This window comes from Festucalex cinctus, chromosome 1 (genome assembly GCF_051991245.1).
Source record: "Festucalex cinctus isolate MCC-2025b chromosome 1, RoL_Fcin_1.0, whole genome shotgun sequence".
Lineage (NCBI taxonomy): Eukaryota > Metazoa > Chordata > Actinopteri > Syngnathiformes > Syngnathidae > Festucalex > Festucalex cinctus.
In genome coordinates, this window is record NC_135411.1 from 371067 (window position 1) to 395063 (window position 23997).

The 23997-nt window shown below is 40.7% G+C and overlaps 2 protein-coding genes across 2 annotated transcripts in view; both read right to left on the reverse strand.

Annotated features, from left to right (window-relative positions):
• Positions 1 to 680: 680 nt before the first annotated feature.
• LOC144011969 (uncharacterized) lies at positions 681 to 9399 on the reverse strand. Its single transcript, XM_077511704.1, has 2 exons — positions 9020 to 9399; positions 681 to 3387 (listed from the first exon to the last, which is right to left on the reverse strand). Exons 1-2 carry the CDS (start codon positions 9141 to 9143, stop codon positions 1862 to 1864), a joined length of 1650 nt encoding a protein of 549 aa, XP_077367830.1. The 5' UTR covers positions 9144 to 9399; the 3' UTR covers positions 681 to 1861.
• A 3181-nt stretch (positions 9400 to 12580) lies between these two features.
• LOC144012308 (uncharacterized) overlaps positions 12581 to 23997 on the reverse strand; it is a 78739-nt gene continuing 67322 nt past the window's right edge. Inside the window, exons 7-8 of the mRNA XM_077511726.1 lie at positions 19939 to 19953; positions 12581 to 14794 (exon numbers count right to left, since the gene is read on the reverse strand). Coding sequence (XP_077367852.1) covers positions 13756 to 14794; positions 19939 to 19953 — 1054 coding nt within the window. The 3' untranslated portion in view covers positions 12581 to 13755. The remainder of the gene's footprint in view (positions 14795 to 19938; positions 19954 to 23997) is intronic.

The following is a 23997-nucleotide window of genomic DNA, read 5'->3' on the forward strand; positions in this document are numbered from 1 at the left end:
TCTTTTCTGTCATATGTGTGCACGTAAGGACCCAATATTATTTGTTGAACAGTTGTGATTCTTTCATAAACAATGAATTAAACAAGTTTCCTCCTGTAAACGTCATGTAACATATCATTTATACGCCTTTAAGGCAAGTTGGAAAATGTCCGAAGTCCTCTTGTTTTTAAAGAATTTAAATCACCATAAATCATGCTGTCCATGGAACTGAGTGATTAAAAAAAAAAAAAAAGGGGTCCTCAAAGTGGACATACCGTCCACCCACTGACGAGATGGTAGGAGCAAGATGGCCACCCTGTCGCTTCAACGGCTTGCACGGGCGTGTAAGGGCTATCTGCTATCCAGTCATATATACAGGTCGGTGTGCTCGTGCTACTCTGTAGTGGTGCCCCCTGCAGTCTACTCTGTGTACCTCAATGGGCCAAATTTTGCATTGACTCGCGATCAGTAGCGTTATTTTTTTGACACACTAATTTGTGCCTAATTATTTAACCTAAAATAATGTGTTCAACAACAGCCTTTTAATATGTATATAAGGCAAACTACATATGAACGGACATTTACATGTACAGATGACAGATTATAGCCGTCAGTTATAATCTGCAGCCACTTGTCAGGTTGATGTTACGTTTTCAAAACAAACTCTCTTCTGCCCTCAGTTAGCGCAACTTAGGCAGCGAGCTAAACATGTGAAAGAGTTCCAAATAAAGACACGTGGTTGCTGTAGTCGTGGCTCTTTACTTCCTTCTTTTCTATTTTGTGAAACTGCAACATACAGATTAAAACAAGTCATAAATGCTTCTGTCTACAAATAAGTGTACAGTGTGAAAAATACCATTTAACTAACACAAGTAGGCCAACAATAACTTTAGCACAGGTTAGCAGCTAACGGCTAATAACATCGAGTCAGCGCCTTTTCAAAGAAAGTTCACCACCAAGAAACCTAAAATAATCACAAACACAAATACGTCAAAGCGTTATGATTTACAGATTATGCTCTGCCAAGGCTCCGAAAAAAAACCAATGATGAGACTAGAGGAAAATCTTGCGTTTCCTCCCGTGCTGTGACTGCGTGTGCAGGTCCTCAAAAACATAGCTGCTATTTTCATTGCTTCGCCACTAGGCGGCTCCGGTTCACTTAACAAAATCAAACACATGAACATACAATGACAAGGGCGACATCTACTGGCAAAAATAGAACATAACATTTCTACAAAACAAAAATTGACTGAGCAATATGCCTCAATTTACTGTCGTTATGAGGGACAGAACAAACTCAATTTCAAAATAGGCTAAGACACAACACACGATACAAGTACACAGATCAATCATTCATTTAGCGGTAGATATTTCTGCACCATTTTAAATGTCAATTCCTAAATGAGATCATATCAAGCTTCATTCATCAACCGCTTTTCTCACCAGCACACTTGTGCCTCTCAGCATTGCCCTTTGTTGGGAATCTTTGACCACAAACTGAGCAAGAAAATGGTTTCTCATCAGTGTGGGTCTTTGTGTGTCTTTTTAACGTTTCATTAGCAGTAAATTTTTTACCACAAACTGAGCAAGCAAAAGGCTTCTCTCCAGTGTGGGCTCTTGTGTGGATTTTTAAGTATCCCTTGGAAGAAAAATTTTGACCACAAACCAAGCAAGCAAAGTGCTTCTCTCCCGTGTGGATTCGCCTGTGCGTTGTTAAAGTTCCCTTCCTAGAGAAACTTCGACCACAAACTGAGCAAGCAAAGGGCTTCTCTCCAGTGTGGGTTCTTGTGTGTATTTTTAATGTTTCCTTTTCAGGAAATTTCTTACCACAAACCGAGCAAGCAAAGGGCTTCTCTCCAGTGTGGGTTCTTGTGTGTATTTTTTATTTTTCCTTATCACGAAATTTCTTACCACAAACCAAGCAAGCAAAGGGCTTCTCTCCAGTGTGGGTTCTTGTGTGTATTTTTAAGTATCCCTTGTAAGAAAATTTTTGACCACAAACCAAGCAAGCAAAGGGCTTCTCTCCAGTGTGGATTCTTGTGTGTATTTTTAATTTTTCCTTTTCAGGAAATTTCTTACCACAAACTGAGCAGGCAAAGAGCTTCTCTACAGTGTGGGTTCTTGTGTGTATTTTTAATTTTTCCTTATCACGAAATTTCTTACCACAAACCAAGCAAGCAAAGGGCTTCTCTCCAGTGTGGGTTCTTGTGTGTATTTTTAAGTATCCCTTGTAAGAAAATTTTTGACCACAAACCAAGCAAGCAAAGGGCTTCTCTCCAGTGTGGGTTCTTGTGTGTATTTTTAATTTTTCCTTATCACGAAATTTCTTACCACAAACCAAGCAAGCAAAGGGCTTCTCTCCAGTGTGGGTTCTTGTGTGTATTTTTAAGTATCCCTTGTAAGAAAATTTTTGACCACAAACCAAGCAAGCAAAGGGCTTCTCTCCAGTGTGGATTCTTGTGTGTATTTTTAATTTTTCCTTTTCAGGAAATTTCTTACCACAAACTGAGCAGGCAAAGAGCTTCTCTACAGTGTGGGTTCTTGTGTGTATATTTAAGTATCCCTTGGAAGAAAAATTTTGACCACAAACCAAGCAAGCAAAGGGCTTCTCTCCAGTGTGGGTTCTTGTGTGTATTTTTAAATTTTCCTTTTCACGAAATTTTTTACCACAAACCGAGCAAGCAAAGGGCTTCTCTCCAGTGTGGGTTCTTGTGTGTGTTTTTAAGTATCCCTTGGAAGAAAAATTTTGACCACAAACTGAGCAAGCAAAGGGCTTCTCTCCAGTGTGGGTTCTTGTGTGTCTTTTTAAGTGTCCCCTCTGAGCAAATTTTCGACCACAAATTGTGCAAGCAAAAGGCTTCTCTCCCGTGTGGGTTCGCGTGTGCGTTGTTAAAGTTTCCTTCCTAGAGAAACTTCGACCACAAACTGAGCAGACAAAAGGTTTATCACCAATGTGGCCCATCGCATGATTTCTCAATTGAGACTTGGAACCAAAGGTTTTTCCACACTGAGAACATTTCCACCGTTTGCCATCAGTGTGACATGTCACATCATCGTCACACTGTTCATCGTCAGCAGTGTGAGCAGCGTGTGACGCGTCTTCACCATCTGACATAAGAGTTAACCGGCTGTCATCATTTGTCATTTGTTGTCTGCTTGGAGACTCCGCCCCTTTGTTCTCTTCATATTGACGTTCATCTTCAGTCTTCAAATGGACACCAGTCACGGGCAACTCTGTGAAGTGCTCCTCCTCTTCAATGTATGGTGGCAGCTGCTCCTCTTTTTTGATGTTGGGAGGCTGTTGCTGCTGCTCTTCTTTAACTTGCAGAGGCTCCAAGTCCTCCTCCTGTTTCACGCCAGGGAACTCTGGCTCCTGCCGCTCAGGAAAAATATATTTTTCACTGACATCTGCGAGACACAAGATACACATGGTTTGGTAAAGTTAATTTATTGTGATGTTATGTATTTTATATTGAAGTTTATCACATGGGCCACATGAGTGAATGAATAACAATCTATACACAAGTATTTTTTTTAAACTTTTAAACATTTTTTTTTAAACTCAACAAGTGAGTCACATCCTTTCAGGGCAATTCCCAAATGATTCCACAAATTAACACCTAACAGATACACACCTTTGCTTAATATTTGTTCTTGTTTTTTTGTTTTGTTTTTATAGACATGTGCACCCCTTATATCATAAGGACTGTGTCTAATTTGGTGCTAATTTAAACTCAACCAAGTCGTGAGTTGGTGTTTGTTTTATTTGCATTTGCCCAGATTTTCACACAATAGGTCAGATATTGTAAGAATAATGAACTGTATAATGTATATAATGAGTTCATGTTCAGGACATCCTTAGTTTTATAGAGTATTCCTATGATTTTTCACATTTTCCTTTTAACAATTTCTATGTGTGGCTTCCAAAATAATTTATCATCAATAACTACTACAAGGAATTTGTTTTCATACGCCCTTTCTATTTCAATTGAATTAACTCGGGCTGGGTTCAAAATATTGATATATCGATATCGTATAGATACGCCTTTTCATATCCCAATATCGATACATAAAGCCATGTATAGATATATCGACCCCGCCCCCAACACACACACACACACACACACACACACACACACACACACAACACATTCAACACACACAAACAAATCCTGGAAATTTGAATCGATACCAAGCCCTAGAATTCACCATAAATTCATCCATCCATCCATCCATCCATCCATCCATCCATCCATCTTCCTCCGCTTATCCGAGGTCAGGTCGCGGGGAAGGCAGCTTTAGGAGGGAAACCCAGACCTCCCTCTCCCCAGCCACTTCAACCAGCTCCTCCGGCGGGATCCCAAGGCGCTCCCAGGCCAGCCGGGAGACATAGTCTCTCCAGCGTGTCCTGGGTCGTCCCCGGGGCCTCCCGCCGGTGGGACATGCCCGGAAGACCTCCCCAGGGAGGCGTCCAGGAGGCATCCGAACCAGATGCCCGAGCCACCTCAGCTGGCTCCTCTCAACGCGGAGGAGCAGCGGCTTGACTCCGAGTCCCTCCCGGATGACCGAGCTTCTCACCCTATCTCTAAGGGAGAGCCCGGACACCCTGCGGAGGAAACTCATTTCGGCCGCTTGTATCCGGGATCTCGTTCTTTTGGTCACGACCAGTGGCGCTCCTGCCATTAGGCAGATTAGGCAGATGCCAGGGGCGCTCGTGAGCAAAAGGACGACAGGGAAAGGAGAATTTATTGATTTTTTTTTTTACTTTTATCAGTCACGTAAACGTGCGCCTTCTGTTCAAGTAAAGCATGGCTTGCCAGCCAACCACATACATCCTTTCAAATTTGGCTTTGATTGACATCTACGGCTAGCCAATGGTAATCGGGATTGGGTGGGGTGACGCGCGCTCCGGAGACGCGCATTAGCCAAATCTACTTCCGCGTTAGATAGTGGTGCACGTTCGCCGGCCGGCACTGACCCAATGACTGAGCAGTGAGCAAACGCCAAACCTCGATCCAGGATGACACAGTTGACATGGTTGGGAATCCTGCGTTCACTGGTCCACGAACCAACGTTCACAAGTGAGTGGCAAACTTTTGTTTTGATTAGTCAAGCCACACAGCACGGACAAATTGTAGCAATACACAGTATGCGGTTAACAGACCCACGCAGTCACACATCCACAACAAATACTTTGGAGTAGGGGTGTTAAAAAAAAATCGATTCGGCGATATATCGCGATACTACATCGCGCGATTCTCGAATCGATTCAATAATCGGCAGAATCGATTTTTTTTTTTTTAGGATTCACACCTTGAGCATGGAAGAATGTTATATGAAAGAAACATTAAGCCTTAATATTTTATTTTAATGCTGTTTAAACATGAAACAGATTACAACCTCTATAAGACTGAAATTTCAGATAAATAAATAATACATTTTCATATAAATCTTACACTCTACAAGCTTACTGATTAGTATTTTCTAAATTTGACTGAAAAAAATCTCAAGAATCGACTTATAAATTCGTATCGGGATTAATCGGTATCGAATCGAATCGTGACCTGTGAATCGTGATACGAATCGAATCGTCAGGTACTAGGCAATTCACACCCCTACTTTGGAGCATAAAATTATTTATCACTAAAGCATAGTTGCAGTATAATGTAAGTTGAATTCTCTTTTCTTTTTTTTTTTTATTGCCAAGTTCGTCACGGTTGATGACTGTCACTAAGTTATAATAATAACAACAACAACAACAACAACAACAACAACAATAATAATAATAACAATAATAAACAGCACTTTACACATCCTAATGGATTGATATTTTTCACTGAACGCATATGTCGTTTCTGTATATGATCGACATATCTCAACTCAATCTTTTTTATCAAGCACTTTAAAACATCCATTGCTGCATACAAAGTGCATGGAATAGAAATCAGTCTTGCAGTGGACACAAGTGAAAGAAAATAACACAAAATAAAATTAATTATAGTAAATATGAGTAGGTAAGTATAAAAGCAAAAAAAAAAATATATATATATATAAGATGTAGGGAAGTGAATAAGTAAATATAACTATAAATAAAATAACACAAATTACAGAAGGCACCATAAAACACTGAAATGATGCGAAGTTTCATGCTGAGTCAAAGACCAAAGAATAAAGATGTCAGGCAAAAATGATCCGAAATTTTATCCATATCGTACAGCCCTAAATCCAAAAAGCAAATGAAGGCAACTGCTAGCTAATCTCAGATAGAAGGGGCTGGGTCACAGTCATTCCGCCGCTTTTGCAGTTGTCACAATGCCACTGTTCAACCTGAACAACATTAGATTTAGGTTGATGAAGTGTGCTCCCCCAAAAAAGGTAATGCCCCCCCTGCACTCTCTTTCTGGTGACAGGTCTGGCTCTTTAGTTAAGAAAATGAAATGAAAATGCGAGTAAGCTGTCCTGGCTCAAACCTTCAAAAAAAAAAAAAAAAACTGATCACGGTCAGATTCTCAGGTGGATGTGCAGGCTGATACAGCACGGACGTCATAAATTAACTGGGCTGCTCATGCTGTAGTGAAAAGTGAAGCTGGCGGCGGCCATCTTGTGTTGCCAAACCTACAGTAAGTTGACTTTTCAGCAGCATTTTTTCCACGTTATTTTCTTCCTCTACAGCGAAAATACCACAGTGACGTACGGTTCTACCATTAAGTATAAAATAACTGTGGGAAATGCTCTAAATGTAAATATTTTGTGGTTGGTCTAATAATTTGAGTAGGGGTCGTGTTTGTGTTTGGTCTAATAAGTTGTGCACGCTCTGGGAGGGGGGGCACTACCAGAAATCCTGCCGAGGGTACCAAGTTGCTTAGGAACGCCACTGGTCACGACACACAGCTCGTGACCATAAGTGAGGGTCGGAACGTAGGTCGACTGGTAAATCGAGAGCTTCTCCTTTTGGCTCAGCTCTTTCGTCACCACGACGGACCAATACAGAGTCCGCATTACTGCAGACGCTGCACCGATCCACCTGTCGATCTCCCGTTCCATCATGCCCTCACTCGTGAACAAGACCCCAAGATACTTGAACTCCTCCACTTGGGGGAGGATCTCATCCCCGACCCGGAGAGGACACGCCACCCTTTTCCGATTGAGGACCATGGTCTCGGATTTGGAGGTGCGGATCCTCATCCCAACCGCTTCACACTCGGCTGCGAACCGCTCCAGTGAGAGTTGGAGATCCCAGCCTGAAGAAGCCAACAGCACCACATCATCTGCAAAGAGCAGAGATGCAATGCTGAGGCCACCAAACCGGATCCCCTCCACGCCTCGGCTGCGCCTAGAAATTCTGTCCATAAAAATTATGAACAGAATCGGTGACAAAGGGCAACCTTGGCGGAGTCCAACCCTCACCGGAAACGAATCCGACTTACTGCCGGCAATGAAGACTAAACAGGGACCGAACTGCCCGTATCAGGGGGCCCGGTACCCCGTACTCCCGAAGCACCCCCCACAGGACTCCCCGAGTGACACGGTCGAACGCCTTCTCCAAATCCACAAAACACATGTGGACTGGTTGAGCGAACTCCCACGCACTCTCAAGGATCCTGCTGAGGGTGTAGAGCTGGTCCACTGTTCCACGGCCAGGACGAAAACCGCACCGCTCCTCCTGAATCCGAGATTCGACCTCCCGACGGACCCTCCTCTCCAGCACCCCTGAATAGACCTTACCAGGGAGGTTGAGGAGTGTGATCCCTCTGTAGTTGGAACACACCCTCCGGTCCCCCTTCTTAAAAAGGGGGACCACCACCCCGGTCTGCCAATCCAGAGGCACTGTTTTCACCATAATTTATATTAGAATATTAGAGATGAAAACACAAATTTCAGAAAACGGGTTGCTCATTGGTTGAATTGATTTTTGATTAGTAAAAGTTAACATTTGCCTCGAAAAAAAAAAAAGGCTACTGGGAATATATAGAAATATGGTTGACGTATTGTAACTTGTTCAACCATTTTTCATTGTGCAAAAAAATAAATATGCAAAAAAAATAATGCAAAAATGTTGCGGAGTCAAGGTGTGAGACTAGGGTCAACACAGCATACATTTTGATCAACATGACATCAGCAACTAATATTGGAGGCAACAAGAGAAAATTGTACATATTCAAAAAAGACCTCCGCTTATTTTTAACAATTTTTTTTCTCATTATCTGTAAATTTCAGCTTCTTAGCTCAATAGGTTCCAGGCCATGTGACCTATTGACCCCAACCAATGCTGCATCATAGTGCCATGTCTGATAGATGATGCCCACCTTTTATATATATTTTTTTTTTTCATTTTAGACTTCCACTTATTTTCTGCTTAATAGCTTCTAGGTCATATGACCTATTGACCCCAAATTAGTTCTGCCTCAAAGTGGCATGTCTGTTCGATGACACACACCTATTTTTTTCTCAATTTCAACATTTCCTTCATTTTAAATTACCGTTGACTTAATATTGTACATATCAATGTTATTGCTCAATATCACCCCACAAGAGTGCATTCCCAGTGAAATTTGAATTGGTACTGTTATTGTGAAACAGCTTTTAAACTGTTAATAATAATAATAATAATAATAATAATAATAATAATAATAATAATAAAACCAAGCATACTTTAAACTGCGTTTGAATTCAATTTTATTTTTGAAAACCGATCTTTTATTTTGAAAACCCAATGTTGTTCTCGGTCACATTCTCCGCGCCAGCGTCTCTTCGAGCACACTACCGTAAATCCTAGAAAAGGGCGAACAGAAAAAATGAAGTGCGGCTGACTTGACCGCGTAAAAAGAAAAGGCGGCTGACTTGACCGCGTAAAAAGAAAAGGCGGCTAGCTTTGCCTCAGTTGTAGCTCTGCTAAATCCAATTCTCATCGACTGAGAAATGTACCAAACCGACTGAAGAAAAAAAACTGTGTATCGTAACAAAGTGACCCGGTGAAGAGTCCTTACAGAAATAAAAACGTACATATGGTTGAAAAGTGTCGACGAAACAAGTGACAAACCTGCTCTGTTCAACACAACTCGAGGCTGCTTGTAAACGGCGTCCAGCAGTTGACGTTGTCGCTCGTTGTCCTCCTGTGCTCCACAAAGCTCCTCTTCGTACTTGACTTTCGCCATTGTGAACATCTTCACACGATATTCACGACACTTTACGCTCACGATTGACGTCTGCTGAGCCAATTTGTCGATAGCAAACGCGTCTCGTTTTTTGGCGCCTAGCAAGCTAAGCTAAGCTAAACTAAGCTAAGCTAAGCTAAGACAAGACAAAATAAAGAGGGCCGAGAGATACGATTGAACCAGACACGAAACGTAGCAATTATGTTTGACTTCAATAAAGTAGTGACGGGGCAAAGTGTCGATGTGTCAGTTCGTTCCGTACGAATTCGTGTTGAATTATTTTTTATCGTGAAGCCGAGCGTAAACGCGTCGTGCCTGGAATGGAGTAGCTCTTCTGCTACCACGTGAAATCTACGGCAATTACAGTTGGTCAAATCTCATGTCACGAAAATGTTAATATTTAATTTTACTTAAAACAAATAATTAAAAAAAAAAGCTAATAAAATTATACGTTTAATTCTAGATTCATTTGGATAAGAAAAATAAATAGACCTTTAAACTGCACTCGGACGAACAAGAAGAAACATGTTTACTTCCTGTACATACGAGTAGCCCAGTTTAGTTTTTATTTTTTTAAATCTCTATTCACTCAATCAGTATACAAAATATTGGGGGGGGGGAAATAATACAATCATTGTATACACTATAAACAATTAGAACATAGAACACGCCAGGAAAGTTAAAACATACAAAAGCTAAACCAAATAAAATCAATAGTATAACTGAAAGAAAAGAAAATAGTTTGATACAAAATCATATAAATAAATGATAAGATTGCAATAGTTATATGTTTTTACAGCTTTTGGACACAGACAACCAGACAATGACAAAAAATTATTTCTCATGGATACAAAAAAAAATCAATAAAGGATTGTTTCTTACGTGTAAATTAAGACTTATGAATGTAAAACTTCACTAGAATAATCATAAGATTTATCAAATGAAACTGTGTATAGACATTATTATCAAATTCAAATATACCAAAATAAGACATGCTTCCAAAGTAAGGAGAAATCTGGATAAATGTGGATTATAATGAATTGTGATAATGTACCCCAGAATTATTAGTAGCACAGGTTTTTTTTAAACATCCTTGCTGTTTTACCTCAGACTGTAAATCTGTAAATCCACCAAAGAGTCTCTGGTCTTTTTCTTTCTTTTTTTTTTTTTTTTTTTAAAGCTTTGAGCCAGGAAAAGTTCTAGTCGAGTGCCGGCCGGCAAATTCTATGCACTATTGACTACACTTTTTCTTTTCTTGCTCGGCCGAATATCGCTGCCAAAAGTCAGGTGAGTTGTATCCGTAATTGACCTTTCGCAAACTCCGCCCCCCCAAACGAGCATTGACCAATCACACATTTAGCAACCGTTGCTATGTAAGCATAGTCCGTCAAGCTTTACTCAGCTCTCGATGACGTCCATTGTCTGATTGATTTTATTTGATGGCTTACGAGACTGCTAACCACCATAAAACTTTACGGAAGAAGAGTGACAACCATTAACAAGCTCCGGACCTCCAAAATGATGAAGCGGTGAGCCTACGGAGTATGTAAATCGGACTGTGCTATAAGGTAAGACTATGCTAACTCTATCGGGCTAACTAGCTAGCTGTAGTGTAGTTTGCTTTCGGGGCAATAACAAAACGATATCAAAGTTATTGTAGTTACTATTAATGAATAAAATATATTACTAGAATGTCATTGCCATCTAAGTTAAGCTTGTTCAGTCAGTGGTTAATGTTAGTTTAATGTCTTCTGTTAGCTTTTGCATTCGTCTAAATGTTGCGAGCTAACGTTAACACAAAGCTTCGTCAAGTTTGGCAAACTTAAGCGTCCTAATAAGTGCCCCGAGCTTATCTTGTTTTCATTTTTCATGCAGCATTTTGTGAACGGACACCCGTCTCCGGAGTATCCCAACCAGCCATATAACCTGAACTACATCCATGGCTAGGGTGACATAAATATTTTTTTTTATGATGGACAAAGAATAACAATGACTGATCTGATGCTTTCAAAGACAAAAACCCCCCACTAATGTTTAGCTAGCTATAAACACCGAGGTTTAGCTAACTTGCTGACCTAACAGTAATCCTCATATTTTAACAATACTAGACTAATATAAGTAAGAAAACTTACCCGGCAGTACAAGAGCACGACTGGTCCATAATGCTGTGCTGGTTGCATCTGAAGTATAGGTCATGGGGTTTTCTCAGATTTAGCGTGCGTCCTGTGTGTTTCCCCTTCGCTGGCTAATTTAATATTATGACTATAACCCTCCACTGCATATTGTAAACCTTTTTGCCTCGATCTGGAGGATATTGCACTGGTATTGCTCCAAAAGAAATCACTAATACACGCCGGTGTAAGTCTTCCCGTCACGGCTTGTGCTGTCGGAGGCACCAAGCTTGACGGACTAGCAACAGTAACTAAGGGGGGCGGAGCTAATGCGAAAGGTCAATTGCGGTTTCAAAACAACATTGAAAACATTTTCAGTCTTTCAACCAATGCCTCGGGAAAACAATGCCAAAATGCCATTTTTGAAACTTGGCTGGTGAACGTTTTGAATCTCTGAAAGTTTGTGGGTGAAACTGTTAAAAAAAAAAAAAAAGGTTGTCATTTTGAATGATTTTTTATACTTTTTGGAGATTCAAACCCACTTTTCAGGTTTGGAAATATTTTTTCAACGTTTTGAGAACGTTCAGAGTTTACAGGTTTCAAAAACGGGAAACAAATAAATGCCTCGGGAGAACAATGCCAAAACGCCATTTTTGAAACTTGGCTGGTGACCATTTTGAACCTCTGAAAATTTGTGGGTGAAACACTGTAAAATCATACTTTAAAAAAATGCCTGTCTTTTCTAAGCATTTTTTTTTTTATTTTACAGCTTTTTCTGTGATTTTTTAGTCATTCAAAAATATTTTTGGAGATTCGAAACATTTTTTCAGTCATTCAAAAATGTTTTCGGAGATTCAAACCGAAGTTACGAGGTATTGGCAGGATTCTGATTCCAAACTTTTACCCTTGACTTCTCATTTCAAAACGAGTAATCCATCTTGTTCGGTGAGACGAATAAACATTTGGTTTCCCCGTCATAACAGCCCTCTGAGATAAACCCTGAGGACTGCAACAAAACTGAGTTTTGACACCCCTGAGCTAGTCTAACAGCACAACACCCTCCCAAAATCCCCACTTAACTGGCATTGCTGCTTGAAAGCGCCATCTTTTCTGTCATATGTGTGCACGTAAGGACCCAATATTATTTGTTGAACAGTTGTGATTCTTTCATAAACAATGAATTATACAAGTTTCCTCCTGTAAACGTCATGTAACATATCATTTACACGCCTTAAGGCAAGTTGGAAAATGTCCGAAGTCCTCTTGTTTTTAACAAATTTAAATCACCATAAATCATGCTGTCCATGGAACTGAGTGATTAAAAAAAAAAAAAAAAGGGGTCCTCAAAGTGGACATACCGTCCACCCACTGACGAGATGGTAGGAGCAAGATGGCCGCCCTGTCGCTTCAACGGCTTGCACGGGCGTGTAAGGGCTATCTGCTATCCAGTCATATATACAGGTCGGTGTGCTCGTGCTACTCTGTAGTGGTGCCCCCTGCAGTCTACTCTGTGTACCTCAATGGGCCAAATTTTGCATTGACTCGCGATCAGTTGCGTTATTTTTTTGACACGCTAATTTGTGCATAATTAATTAACCTAAAATAATGTGTTCAACAACAGCCTTTTAATATGTATATAAGGCAAACTACATATGAACGGACATTTACATGTACAGATGACAGATTATAGCCGTCAGTTAGAATCTGCAGCCACTTGTCAGGTTGATGTTACGTTTTCAAAACAAACTCTCTTCTGCCCTCAGTTAGCGCAACTTAGGCAGCGAGCTAAACATGTGAAAGAGTTCCAAATAAAGACACGTGGTTGCTGTAGTCGTGGCTCTTTACTTCCTTCTTTTCTATTTTGTGAAACTGCAACATACAGATTAAAACAAGTCATAAATGCTTCTGTCTACAAATAAGTGTACAGTGTGAAAAATACCATTTAACTAACACAAGTAGGCCAACAATAACTTTAGCACAGGTTAGCAGCTAACGGCTAATAACATCGAGTCAGCGCCTTTTCAAAGAAAGTTCACCACCAAGAAACCTAAAATAATCACAAACACAAATACGTCAAAGCGTTATGACTTACAGATTATGCTCTGCCAAGGCTCCGAAATAAAAAACAATGATGAGACTTGAGGAAAATCTTGCGTTTCCTCCCGTGCTGTGACTGCGTGTGCAGGTCCTCAAAAACATAGCTGCTATTTTCATTGCTTCGCCACTAGGCGGCTCCGGTTCACTTAACAAAATCAAACACATGAACACACAATGACAAGGGCGACATCTACTGGCAAAAATAGAACATAACATTTCTACAAAACAAAAATTGACTGAGCAATATACCTCAATTTACTGTAGTTATGAGGGACAGAACAAACTCAATTTCAAAATAGGCTAAGACACAACACACGATACAAGTACACAGATCAATCATTCATTTAGCGGTAGAAATTTCTGCACCATTTTAAATGTCAATTCCTAAATGAGATCATATCAAGCTTCATTCATCAACCGCTTTTCTCACCAGCACACTTGTGCCTCTCAGCGTTGCCCTTTGTTGGGAATCTTTGACCACAAACTGAGCAAGCAAATGGTTTCTCATCAGTGTGGGTCTTTGTGTGTCTTTTTAACGTTTCATTAGCAGTAAATTTTTTACCACAAACTGAGCAAGCAAAAGGCTTCTCTCCAGTGTGGGCTCTTGTGTGGATTTTTAAGTATCCCTTGGAAGAAAAATTTTGACCACAAACCAAGCAAGCAAAGTGCTTCTCTCCCGTGTGGATTCGCCTGTGCGTTGTTAAAGTTCCCTTCCTAGAGAAACTTCTACCACAAACTGAGCAAGCAAAGGGCTTCTCTCCAGTGTGGGTTCTTGTGTGTATTTTTAATTTTTCATTTTCAGGAAATTTCTTACCACAAACCGAGCAAGCAAAGGGCTTCTCTCCAGTGTGGGTTCTTGTGTGTCTTTTTAATGTTTCCTTTTCACGAAATTTCTTACCACAAACCAAGCAAGCAAAAGGCTTCTCTCCAGTGTGGGTTCTTGTGTGTATTTTTAAGTATCCCTTGGAAGAAAAATTTTGACCACAAACCAAGCAAGCAAAGGGCTTCTCTCCAGTGTGGGTTCTTGTGTGTATTTTTAAATTTTCCTTTTCACGAAATTTCTTACCACAAACTGAGCAGGCAAAGGGCTTCTCTCCAGTGTGGGTTCTTGTGTGTCTTTTTAATTTTTCCTTTTCACAAAATTTCTTACCACAAACTGAGCAAGCAAAGGGCTTCTCTCCAGTGTGGGTTCTTGTGTGCATTTTTAATTTTTCCTTTTCAGGAAATTTCTTACCACAAACCGAGCAAGCAAAGGGCTTCTCTCCAGTGTGGGTTCTTGTGTGTATTTTTAATGTTTCCTTTTCACGAAATTTCTTACCACAAACCAAGCAAGCAAAAGGCTTCTCTCCAGTGTGGGTTCTTGTGTGTATTTTTAAGTATCCCTTGGAAGAAAAATTTTGACCACAAACCAAGCAAGCAAAGGGCTTCTCTCCAGTGTGGGTTCTTGTGTGTCTTTTTAATTTTTCCTTTTCACAAAATTTCTTACCACAAACTGAGCAGGCAAAGGGCTTCTCTCCAGTGTGGGTTCTTGTGTGTATTTTTAAGTATCCCTTGAAAGCAAAATTTTGACCACAAACCAAGCAAGCAAAAGGCTTCTCTCCAGTGTGGGTTCTTGTGTGTATTTTTAAGTATCCCTTGGAAGAAAAATTTTGACCACAAACCAAGCAAGCAAAGGGCTTCTCTCCAGTGTGGGTTCTTGTGTGTATTTTTAACGTTTCATTAGCAGTAAATTTTTTACCACAAACTGAGCAGGCAAAGGGCTTCTCTCCAGTGTGGGTTCTTGTGTGTCTTTTTAAGTGTCCCTTGCGAGCAAATTTTCGACCACAAACTGTGCAAGCAAAGGGTTTATGACCAGTGTGGCCCATCGCGTGTCTTCTCAATTGAGACTTGGAACCAAAGGTTTTTCCACACTGAGAAGATTTCCACCGTTTGCCATCAGTGTGACATGTCACATCATCTTCACACTGTTCATCGTCAGCAGTGTGAGCAGCGTGTGACGCGTCTTCACCATCTGACATAAGAGCTAACCGGCTGTCATCATTTGTCATTTGTTGTCTGCTTGGAGACTCCGCCCCTTTGTTCTCTTCATATTGACGTTCATCTTCAGTCTTCAAATGGACACCAGTCACGGGCAACTCTGTGAAGTGCTCCTCCTCTTCAATGTATGGTGGCAGCTGCTCCTCTTTTTTGATGTTGGGAGGCTGTTGCTGCTGCTCTTCTTTAACTTGCAGAGGCTCCAAGTCCTCCTCCTGTTTCACGCCAAGGAACTCTGGCTCCTGCCGCTCAGGAAAAATATATTTTTCACTGACATCTGCGAGACACAAGATACACATGGTTTGGTAAAGTTAATTTATTGTGATGTTATGTATTTTATATTGAAGTTTATCACATGGGCCACATGAGTGAATGAATAACAAATCTATACACAAGTATTATTTTTTTTTTTTACTTTTAAACATTTTTTTTAAACTCAACAAGTGAGTCACATCCTTTCAGGGCAATTCCCAAATGATTCCACAAATTAACACCTAACAGATACACACCTTTGCTTAATATTTGTTCTTGTTTTTTTGTTTTGTTTTTATAGACATGTGCACCCCTTATATCATAAGGACTGTGTCTAATTTGGTGCTAATTTAAACTCAACCAAGTCATAAAATTTCATTGTATTTAATAAATAATGGATGTGTTGATTCAGTATATTTTGATTAATTAATAATTCTTATAGCTCTCTTTTGCAATTTGAATACAGAGTTGGTGTTTGTTTTATTTGCATTTGCCCAGATTTTCACACAATAGGTCAGATATTGTAAGAATAATGAACTGTATAATGTATATAATGAGTTCATGTTCAGGACATCCTTAGTTTTATAGAGTATCCCTATGATGTTTGACATTTTCCTTTTAACATTTTCTATGTGTGACTTCCAAAATAATTTATCATCAATAACTACTACAAGGAATTTGTTTTCATACGCCCCTTCTATTTCAATTGAATTAACTTGGGCTGGGTTCAAAATATTGATATATCGATACCGTATAGATACGCCTTTTCATATCCCAATATCGATACATAAAGCCATGTATAGATATATCGACCCCGCCCCCAACACACACACACACACACATTCAACACACACAAACAAATCCTGGAAATTTGAATCGATACCCAGACCTAGCATTCACCATAAATTCATCCATCCATCCATCCATCTTCCTCCGCTTATCCGAGGTCAGGTCGTGGGGAAGGCAGCTTTAGGAGGGAAACCCAGACCTCCCTCTCCCCAGCCACTTCAACCAGCTCCTCCGGCGGGATCCCAAGGCGTTCCCAGGCCAGCCGGGAGACATAGTCTCTCCAGCGTGTCCTGGGTCGTCCCCGGGGCCTCCCGCCGGTGGGACATGCCCGGAAGACCTCCCCAGGGAGGCGTCCAGGAGGCATCCGAACCAGATGCCCGAGCCACCTCAGCTGGCTCCTCTCAACGCGGAGGAGCAGCGGCTTGACTCCGAGTCCCTCCCGGATGACCGAGCTTCTCACCCTATCTCTAAGGGAGAGCCCGGACACCCTGCGGAGGAAACTCATTTCGGCCGCTTGTATCCGGGATCTCGTTCTTTTGGTCACGACCAGTGGCGCTCCTGCCATTAGGCAGATTAGGCAGATGCTAGGGGCGCTCGTGAGCAAAAGGATGACAGGGAAAGGAGAATTTATTAATTTTTTTTACTTTTATCAGTCACGTAAACGTGCGCCTTCTGTTCAAGTAAAGCATGGCTTGCCAGCCAACCACATACATCCTTTCAAATTTGGCTTTGATTGACATCTACGGCTAGCCAATGGTAATCGGGATTGGGGGGGGGGGGGGGCCAAACCTCGATCCAGGATGACACAGTTGACATGGTTGGGAATCCTGCGTTCACTGGTCCACTAAACAACGTTCACAAGTGAGTGGCAAACTTTTGTTTTGATTAGTCAAGCCACACAGCACGGACAAATTGTAGCAATACACAGTATGCGGTTAACAGACCCACGCAGTCACACATACACAACAAATACTTTGGAGTATAAAATTATTTATCACTAAAGCATAGTTGCAGTACAATGTAAGTTGAATCCTCTTTTCTTTTTTTTTTTATTGCCAAGTTTGTCACGGGTGATGACTGTCACTAAGTTATAATAATAATAATAACAACAACAACAACAACAACAATAATAATAATAATAAACAGCACTTTACACATCCTAATGGATTGATATTTTTCACTGAACCCATATGTCGTTTCTGTATATGATCGACATATCTCAACTCAATCTTTTTTATCAAGCACTTTACAACATCCATTGCTGCATACAAAGTGCATGGAATAGAAATCAGTCTTGCAGTGGACACAAGTGAAAGAAAATAACACAAAATAAAATTAATTATAGTAAATATAAGTAGGTAAGTATAAAAGCAAAAAAAAATAAAAAATATATATAAGATGTAGGGAAGTGAATAAGTAAATATAACTATAAATAAAATAACACAAATTACAGAAGGCACCATAAAACACTGAAATGATGCGAAGTTTCATGCTGAGTCAAAGACCAAAGAATAAAGATGTCTGGCAAAAATGATCCGAAATTTTATCCATATCGTACAGCCCTAAATCCACAAAGCAAATGAAGGCAACTGCTAGCTAATCTCAGATAGAAGGGGCTGGGTCACAGTCATTCCGCCGCTTTTGCAGTTGTCACAATGCCACTGTTCAACCTGAACAACATTAGATTTAGGTTGATGAAGTGTGCTCCCCCAAAAAAGGTAATGCCCCGCCTGCACTCTCTTTCTGGTGACAGGTCTGGCTCTTTAGTTAAGAAAATGAAATGAAAATGCTAGTATGCTGTCCTGGCTCAAACATTCAAAAAAAAAAAAAAAAAAAAAAAAAAAAAAAAAAAAAACCTGATCACGGCCAGATTCTCAGGTGGATGTGCAGGCTGATACAGCACGGACGTCATAAATTAACTGGGCTGCTCATGCTGTAGTGAAAAGTGAAGCTGGCGGCGGCCATCTTGTGTTGCCAAACCTACAGTAAATTGACTTTTCAGCAGCATTTTTTCCACGTTATTTTCTTCCTCTACAGCGAAAATACCACAGTGACGTACGGTTCTACCATTAAGTATAAAATAACTGTGGGAAATGCTCTAAATGTAAATATTTTGTGGTTGGTCTAATAATTTGAGTAGGGGTCGTGTTTGTGTTTGGTCTAATAAGTTGTGCACGCTCTGGGAGGGGGGGCACTACCAGAAATCCTGCCGAGGGTACCAAGTTGCTTAGGAACGCCACTGGTCACGACACACAGCTCGTGACCATAAGTGAGGGTCGGAACGTAGGTCGACTGGTAAATCGAGAGCTTCTCCTTTTGGCTCAGCTCTTTCGTCACCACGACGGACCAATACAGAGTCCGCATTACTGCAGACGCTGCACCGATCCACCTGTCGATCTCCCGTTCCATCATGCCCTCACTCGTGAACAAGACCCCAAGATACTTGAACTCCTCCACTTGGGGGAGGATCTCATCCCCGACCCGGAGAGGACACGCCACCCTTTTCCGATTGAGGACCATGGTCTCGAATTTGGAGGTGCGGATCCTCATCCCAACCGCTTCACACTCGGCTGCGAACCGCTCCAGTGAGAGTTGGAGATCCCAGCCTGAAGAAGCCAACAGCACCACATCATCTGCAAAGAGCAGAGATGCAATGCTGAGGCCACCAAACCGGAACCCCTCGACGCCTCGGCTGCGCCTAGAAATTCTGTCCATAAAAATTATGAACAGAATCGGTGACAAAGGGCAACCTTGGCGGAGTCCAACCCTCACTGGAAACGAATCCGACTTACTGCCGGCAATGCAGACTAAACAGGGATCGAACCGCCCGTATCAGGGGGCCCGGTACCCCGTACTCCCGAAGCACCCCCCACAGGACTCCCCGAGTGACACGGTCGAACGCCTTCTCCAAATCCACAAAACACATGTGGACTGGTTGAGCGAACTCCCACGCACTCTCAAGGATCCTGCTGAGGGTGTAGAGCTGGTCCACTGTTCCACGGCCAGGACGAAAACCGCACCGCTCCTCCTGAATCCGAGATTCGACTTCCCGAGGGACCCTCCTCTCCAGCACCCCTGAATAGACCTTACCAGGGAGGCTGAGGAGTGTGATCCCTCTATAGTTGGAACACACCCTCCGGTCCCCCTTCTTAAAAAGGGGGACCACCACCCCGGTCTGCCAACCCAGAGGCACCGTTTTCACCATAATTTATATTAGAATATTAGAGATGAAAACACAAATTTCAGAAAACGGGTTGCTCATTGGTTGAATTGATTTTTGATTAGTAAAAGTTAACATTTGCCTCGAAAAAAAAAAAAAAGGCTACTGGGAATATATAGAAATTTGGTTGACGTATTGTAACTTGTTCAACCATTTTTCATTGTGCAAAAAAATAAATATGCAAAAAAAATAATGCAAAAATGTTGCGGAGTCAAGGTGTGAGACGAGGGTCAACACAGCATACATTTTGATCAACATGACATCAGCAACTAATATTGGAGGCAACAAGAGAAAATTGTACATATTCAAAAAAGACCTCCGCTTATTTTTAACAATTTTTTTTCTCATTATCTGTAAATTTCAGCTTCTTTGCTCAATAGCTTCCAGGCCATGTGACCTATTGACCCCAAACCAATGCTGCATCATAGTGCCATGTCTGATAGATGATGCACACCTTTTATTTTATTTTAGACTTCCACTTATTTTCTGCTTTATAGCTTCTAGGTCATATGACCTATTGACCCCAAATTAGTTCTGCCTCAAAGTGGCATGTCTGCTCGATGACACACACCTATTTTTTTCTCAATTTCAACCTTTCATACTTTAAACTGCGTTTGAATTCAATTTTATTTTTGAAAACCGATCTTTTATTTTGAAAACCCAATGTTGTTCTCGGTCACATTCTCCGCGCCAGCGTCTCTTCGAGCACACTACCGTAAATCCTAGAAAAGGGCGAACAGAAAAAATGAAGTGCGGCTGACTTGACCGCGTAAAAAGAAAAGGCGGCTAGCTTTGCCTCAGTTGTAGCTCTGCTAAATCCAATTCTCATCGACTGAGAAATGTACCAAACCGACTGAAGAAAAAAACTAACTGTGTATCGTAACAAAGTGACCCGGTGAAGAGTCCTTACAGAAATAAAAACGTACATATGGTTGAAAAGTGTCGACGAAACAAGTGACAAACCTGCTCTGTTCAACACAACTCGAGGCTGCTTGTAAACGGCGTCCAGCAGTTGACGTTATCGCTCGTTGTCCTCCTGTGCTCCACAAAGCTCCTCTTCGTACTTGACTTTCGCCATTGTGAACATCTTCACACGATATTCACGACACTTTACGCTCACGATTGACGTCTGCTGAGCCAATTTGGCGATAGCAAACGCGTCTCGTTTTTTGGCGCCTAGCAAGCTAAGCTAAACTAAGCTAAGCTAAGGCAAAATAAAGAGGGCCGAGAGATACGATTGAACCAGACACGAAACGTAGCAATTATGTTTGACTTCAATAAAGTAGTGACGGGGCAAAGTGTCGATGTGTCAGTTCGTTCCGTACGAATTCGTGTTGAATTATTTGTATAGTGAAGCCGAGCGTAAACGCGTCGTGCCTGGAATGGAGTCGCTCTTCTGCTACCACGTGAAATCTACGGCAATCACAGTTGGACAAATCTCATGTCACGAAAATGTTAATATTTAATTTTACTTACAAAAATAATTTAAAAAAAAGCTCATAAAATTATACGTTTAATTCTAGATTCATTTGGATAAGAAAAATAAATAGACCTTTAAACTGCACTGGACGAATAAGAAGAAACATGTTTACTTCCTGTACATACGAGTAGCCCAGTTTAGTTTTTATTTTTTTTAAATCTATATTCACTCAATCAGTATACAAACTATTGGGGGGGAAATAATACAATCATTGTATACACTATAAACAATTAGAACATAGAACACGCCAGGAAAGTTAAAACATACAAAAGCTAAACCAAATAAAATCAATAGTATAACTGAAAGAAAAGAAAATAGTTTGATACAAAATCATATAAATAAATGATAAGTTTGCAATAGTTATACGTTTTTACAGCTTTTGGACACAGACAACCAGACAATGACAAAAAATAATTTCTCATGGATACAAAAAAAAATCAATAAAGGATTGTTTCTTATGTGTAAATTTAGACTTATGAATGTAAAACTTCGCTAGAATAATCATAAGATTCATCAAATTAAACTGTGTATCGACATTATTATCAAATTCAAATACTATGTAAGCATAGTCCGTCAAGCTTGGTGCCTCCGACAGCACAAGCCGTGACGGGAAGACTTACACCGGCGTGTATTAGTGATTTCTTTTGGAGCAATACCAGTGCAATATCCTCCAGATCGAGGCAAAAAGGTTTACAATATGCAGTGGAGGGTTATAGTCATAATATTAAATTAGCCAGCGAAGGGGAAACATACAGGACGCACGCTAAATCTGAGAAAACCCCATGACCTATACTTCAGATGCAACCAGCACAGCATTATGGACCAGTCGTGCTCTTGTACTGCCGGGTAAGTTTTCTTACTTATATTAGTCTAGTATTGTTAAAATATGAGGATTACTGTTAGGTCAGCAAGTTAGCTAAACCTCGGTGTTTATAGCTAGCTAAACATTAGTGGGGGTTTTTTGTCTTTGAAAGCATCAGATCAGTCATTGTTATTCTTTGTCCATCATAAAAAAATATTTATGTCACCCTAGCCATGGATGTAGTTCAGGTTATATGGCTGGTTGGGATACTCCGGAGACGAGAAGGGTCTGATTGCAGACCGCAGACTGGGAACGGAACGCCCACGGAACGGAACGCCCACGGAACGGAACGCCCCTATGCTCTTGATTGACGGAAAGTGACGCTGCTGTCGTGATCCAGTAGTGTTGTTCTCAACTTCTCTGCAGCGAGCGGTCGCCAAGAGAACTCGGAAACGAAATCATTCCATCATTATCAAAACCTCTTAGTTCTCAAAAGGTTCCCGGGGACGACACGAAATAATTTGTAAAATGACGAGTCGGGAGCAGAAAGTAAGTGGACATGTATTTTATTTAATGAACATTAGCACATAGGTCGCTAAAGAAAAGTTCGTTTCCCGCGCAGAAAGTTTGAAAAATGAATTGAAATGATTTAGTGGAACACAATGTTTTTCTTCCATATCTCTCTCGTTGAATTCCAATTGTTATTTCACATGGAACAATAGTTTGAACCTGTGTACCGTACAATATGATGACCTAAAAGTAGTAACTTGCAAATGGGGAATCCACCGTGACGCTGTACGTAATGCAAAATGGTGTAAGCCCAATACATCACATATTTGCAGCAGATAGGCCTGTATAGCGTAGCTACGTAATTAATTACCATTAATGTATCGATGGAATTTGAATAATAACATAATTTTACTCTGTTGTGGCATGAACGTTAAGAAATCTTTACATGAGTCCAGTTTTTTGTATTTATGTTGGTATGTTTTTGGATTGTAATTGCCCAATTCTACAGTCGGATGACAAAAGATTTATACAAATAAAATGTGTTCTAATTTGCACTCAGCTTCATCAAACCGTCTATAAAGATGGACACCTACCAGCACCCATTTTGGAAGGCTTGGACCAATACAGATGCAGCATTTGTGCCAAAGGTGGAGAGTTTGCATATGTTGTGGCACATCTGCAAACTCATGATAAGACGGCAATTTGTCATGAAGGTATGTTGTAGTTTGAAGTCCACTATAATCAATTTAAATTATGTCAATATGGCAATTCTTACTTAGTTGCCATGGTAAGCAATTTATATAAATATGAAAAAGCATGTATTGTTAGTTTTATGAATGATGAATACATTTTGGTACAACCTAAAAAGTACTCACTGATACTGATGCCAAGTAATGGATACCACTAGTACTCTATATAGAAAATTACAATTAAACAAATGACACAGACTTTTAAAGAAAGACCTTTCAAATTTGAAAAGCTTTTTCCAACCGAATGCACAGAAATAAGGCTAGTGGTGGTCCAATGTCGTAACCTGGCATCAATATATGCACATCTTTAGTTCTGAACATTTAATACTAATAGCATGTTAGCACAAGTGCTTTGCAAATGTGGTTTCTCATTGTTTGCAGGTCATAAGATGTTCAGATGTAATGATGGATGTTACAAATCTTATCATTATCATTGCTGCTACTGTGCAAGGATTGTATCAAAGACAACAAGATTTTTTACCCATCTTCAAAAATGTAAATCTACAGCAACAATTGCTTCGGGTATTTAGACTTTTCTGTTGCTCTTATGTTCCAACATTTGCATTTCATATTATTTGTAATTCTTTTTAACTTAAAACTTCCCACTGCAGCCTCAAGCATCACTGCAGTCTCCACTATCACTGCTTCATCCAGTGGCATACCTCAAAGCTCTGAACCACCCACAGCAGCCTTAAGTGTCACTGCGTCGCCAAATGTCACAGCTCTGCCCACTGCAGCCTCATCAGGCATCTTCATCAGATCATCTAGCCAATCTCAACCCCACTTCAGCCATGCAGACACAAACATCCAGAACCCAAC

Bases quoted from the DNA above. Each gene is read 5' to 3' on its own strand.
- LOC144011969 (XM_077511704.1), bottom strand. From the start codon at position 9,143: ATGTTCACAATGGCGAAAGTCAAGTACGAAGAGGAGCTTTGTGGAGCA. The intron at 3,388-9,019 runs GTTTGTCACTTG...TGTGTCTCGCAG, and splicing joins AGTTGTGTTGAACAGAGCAG to ATGTCAGTGAAAAATATATT.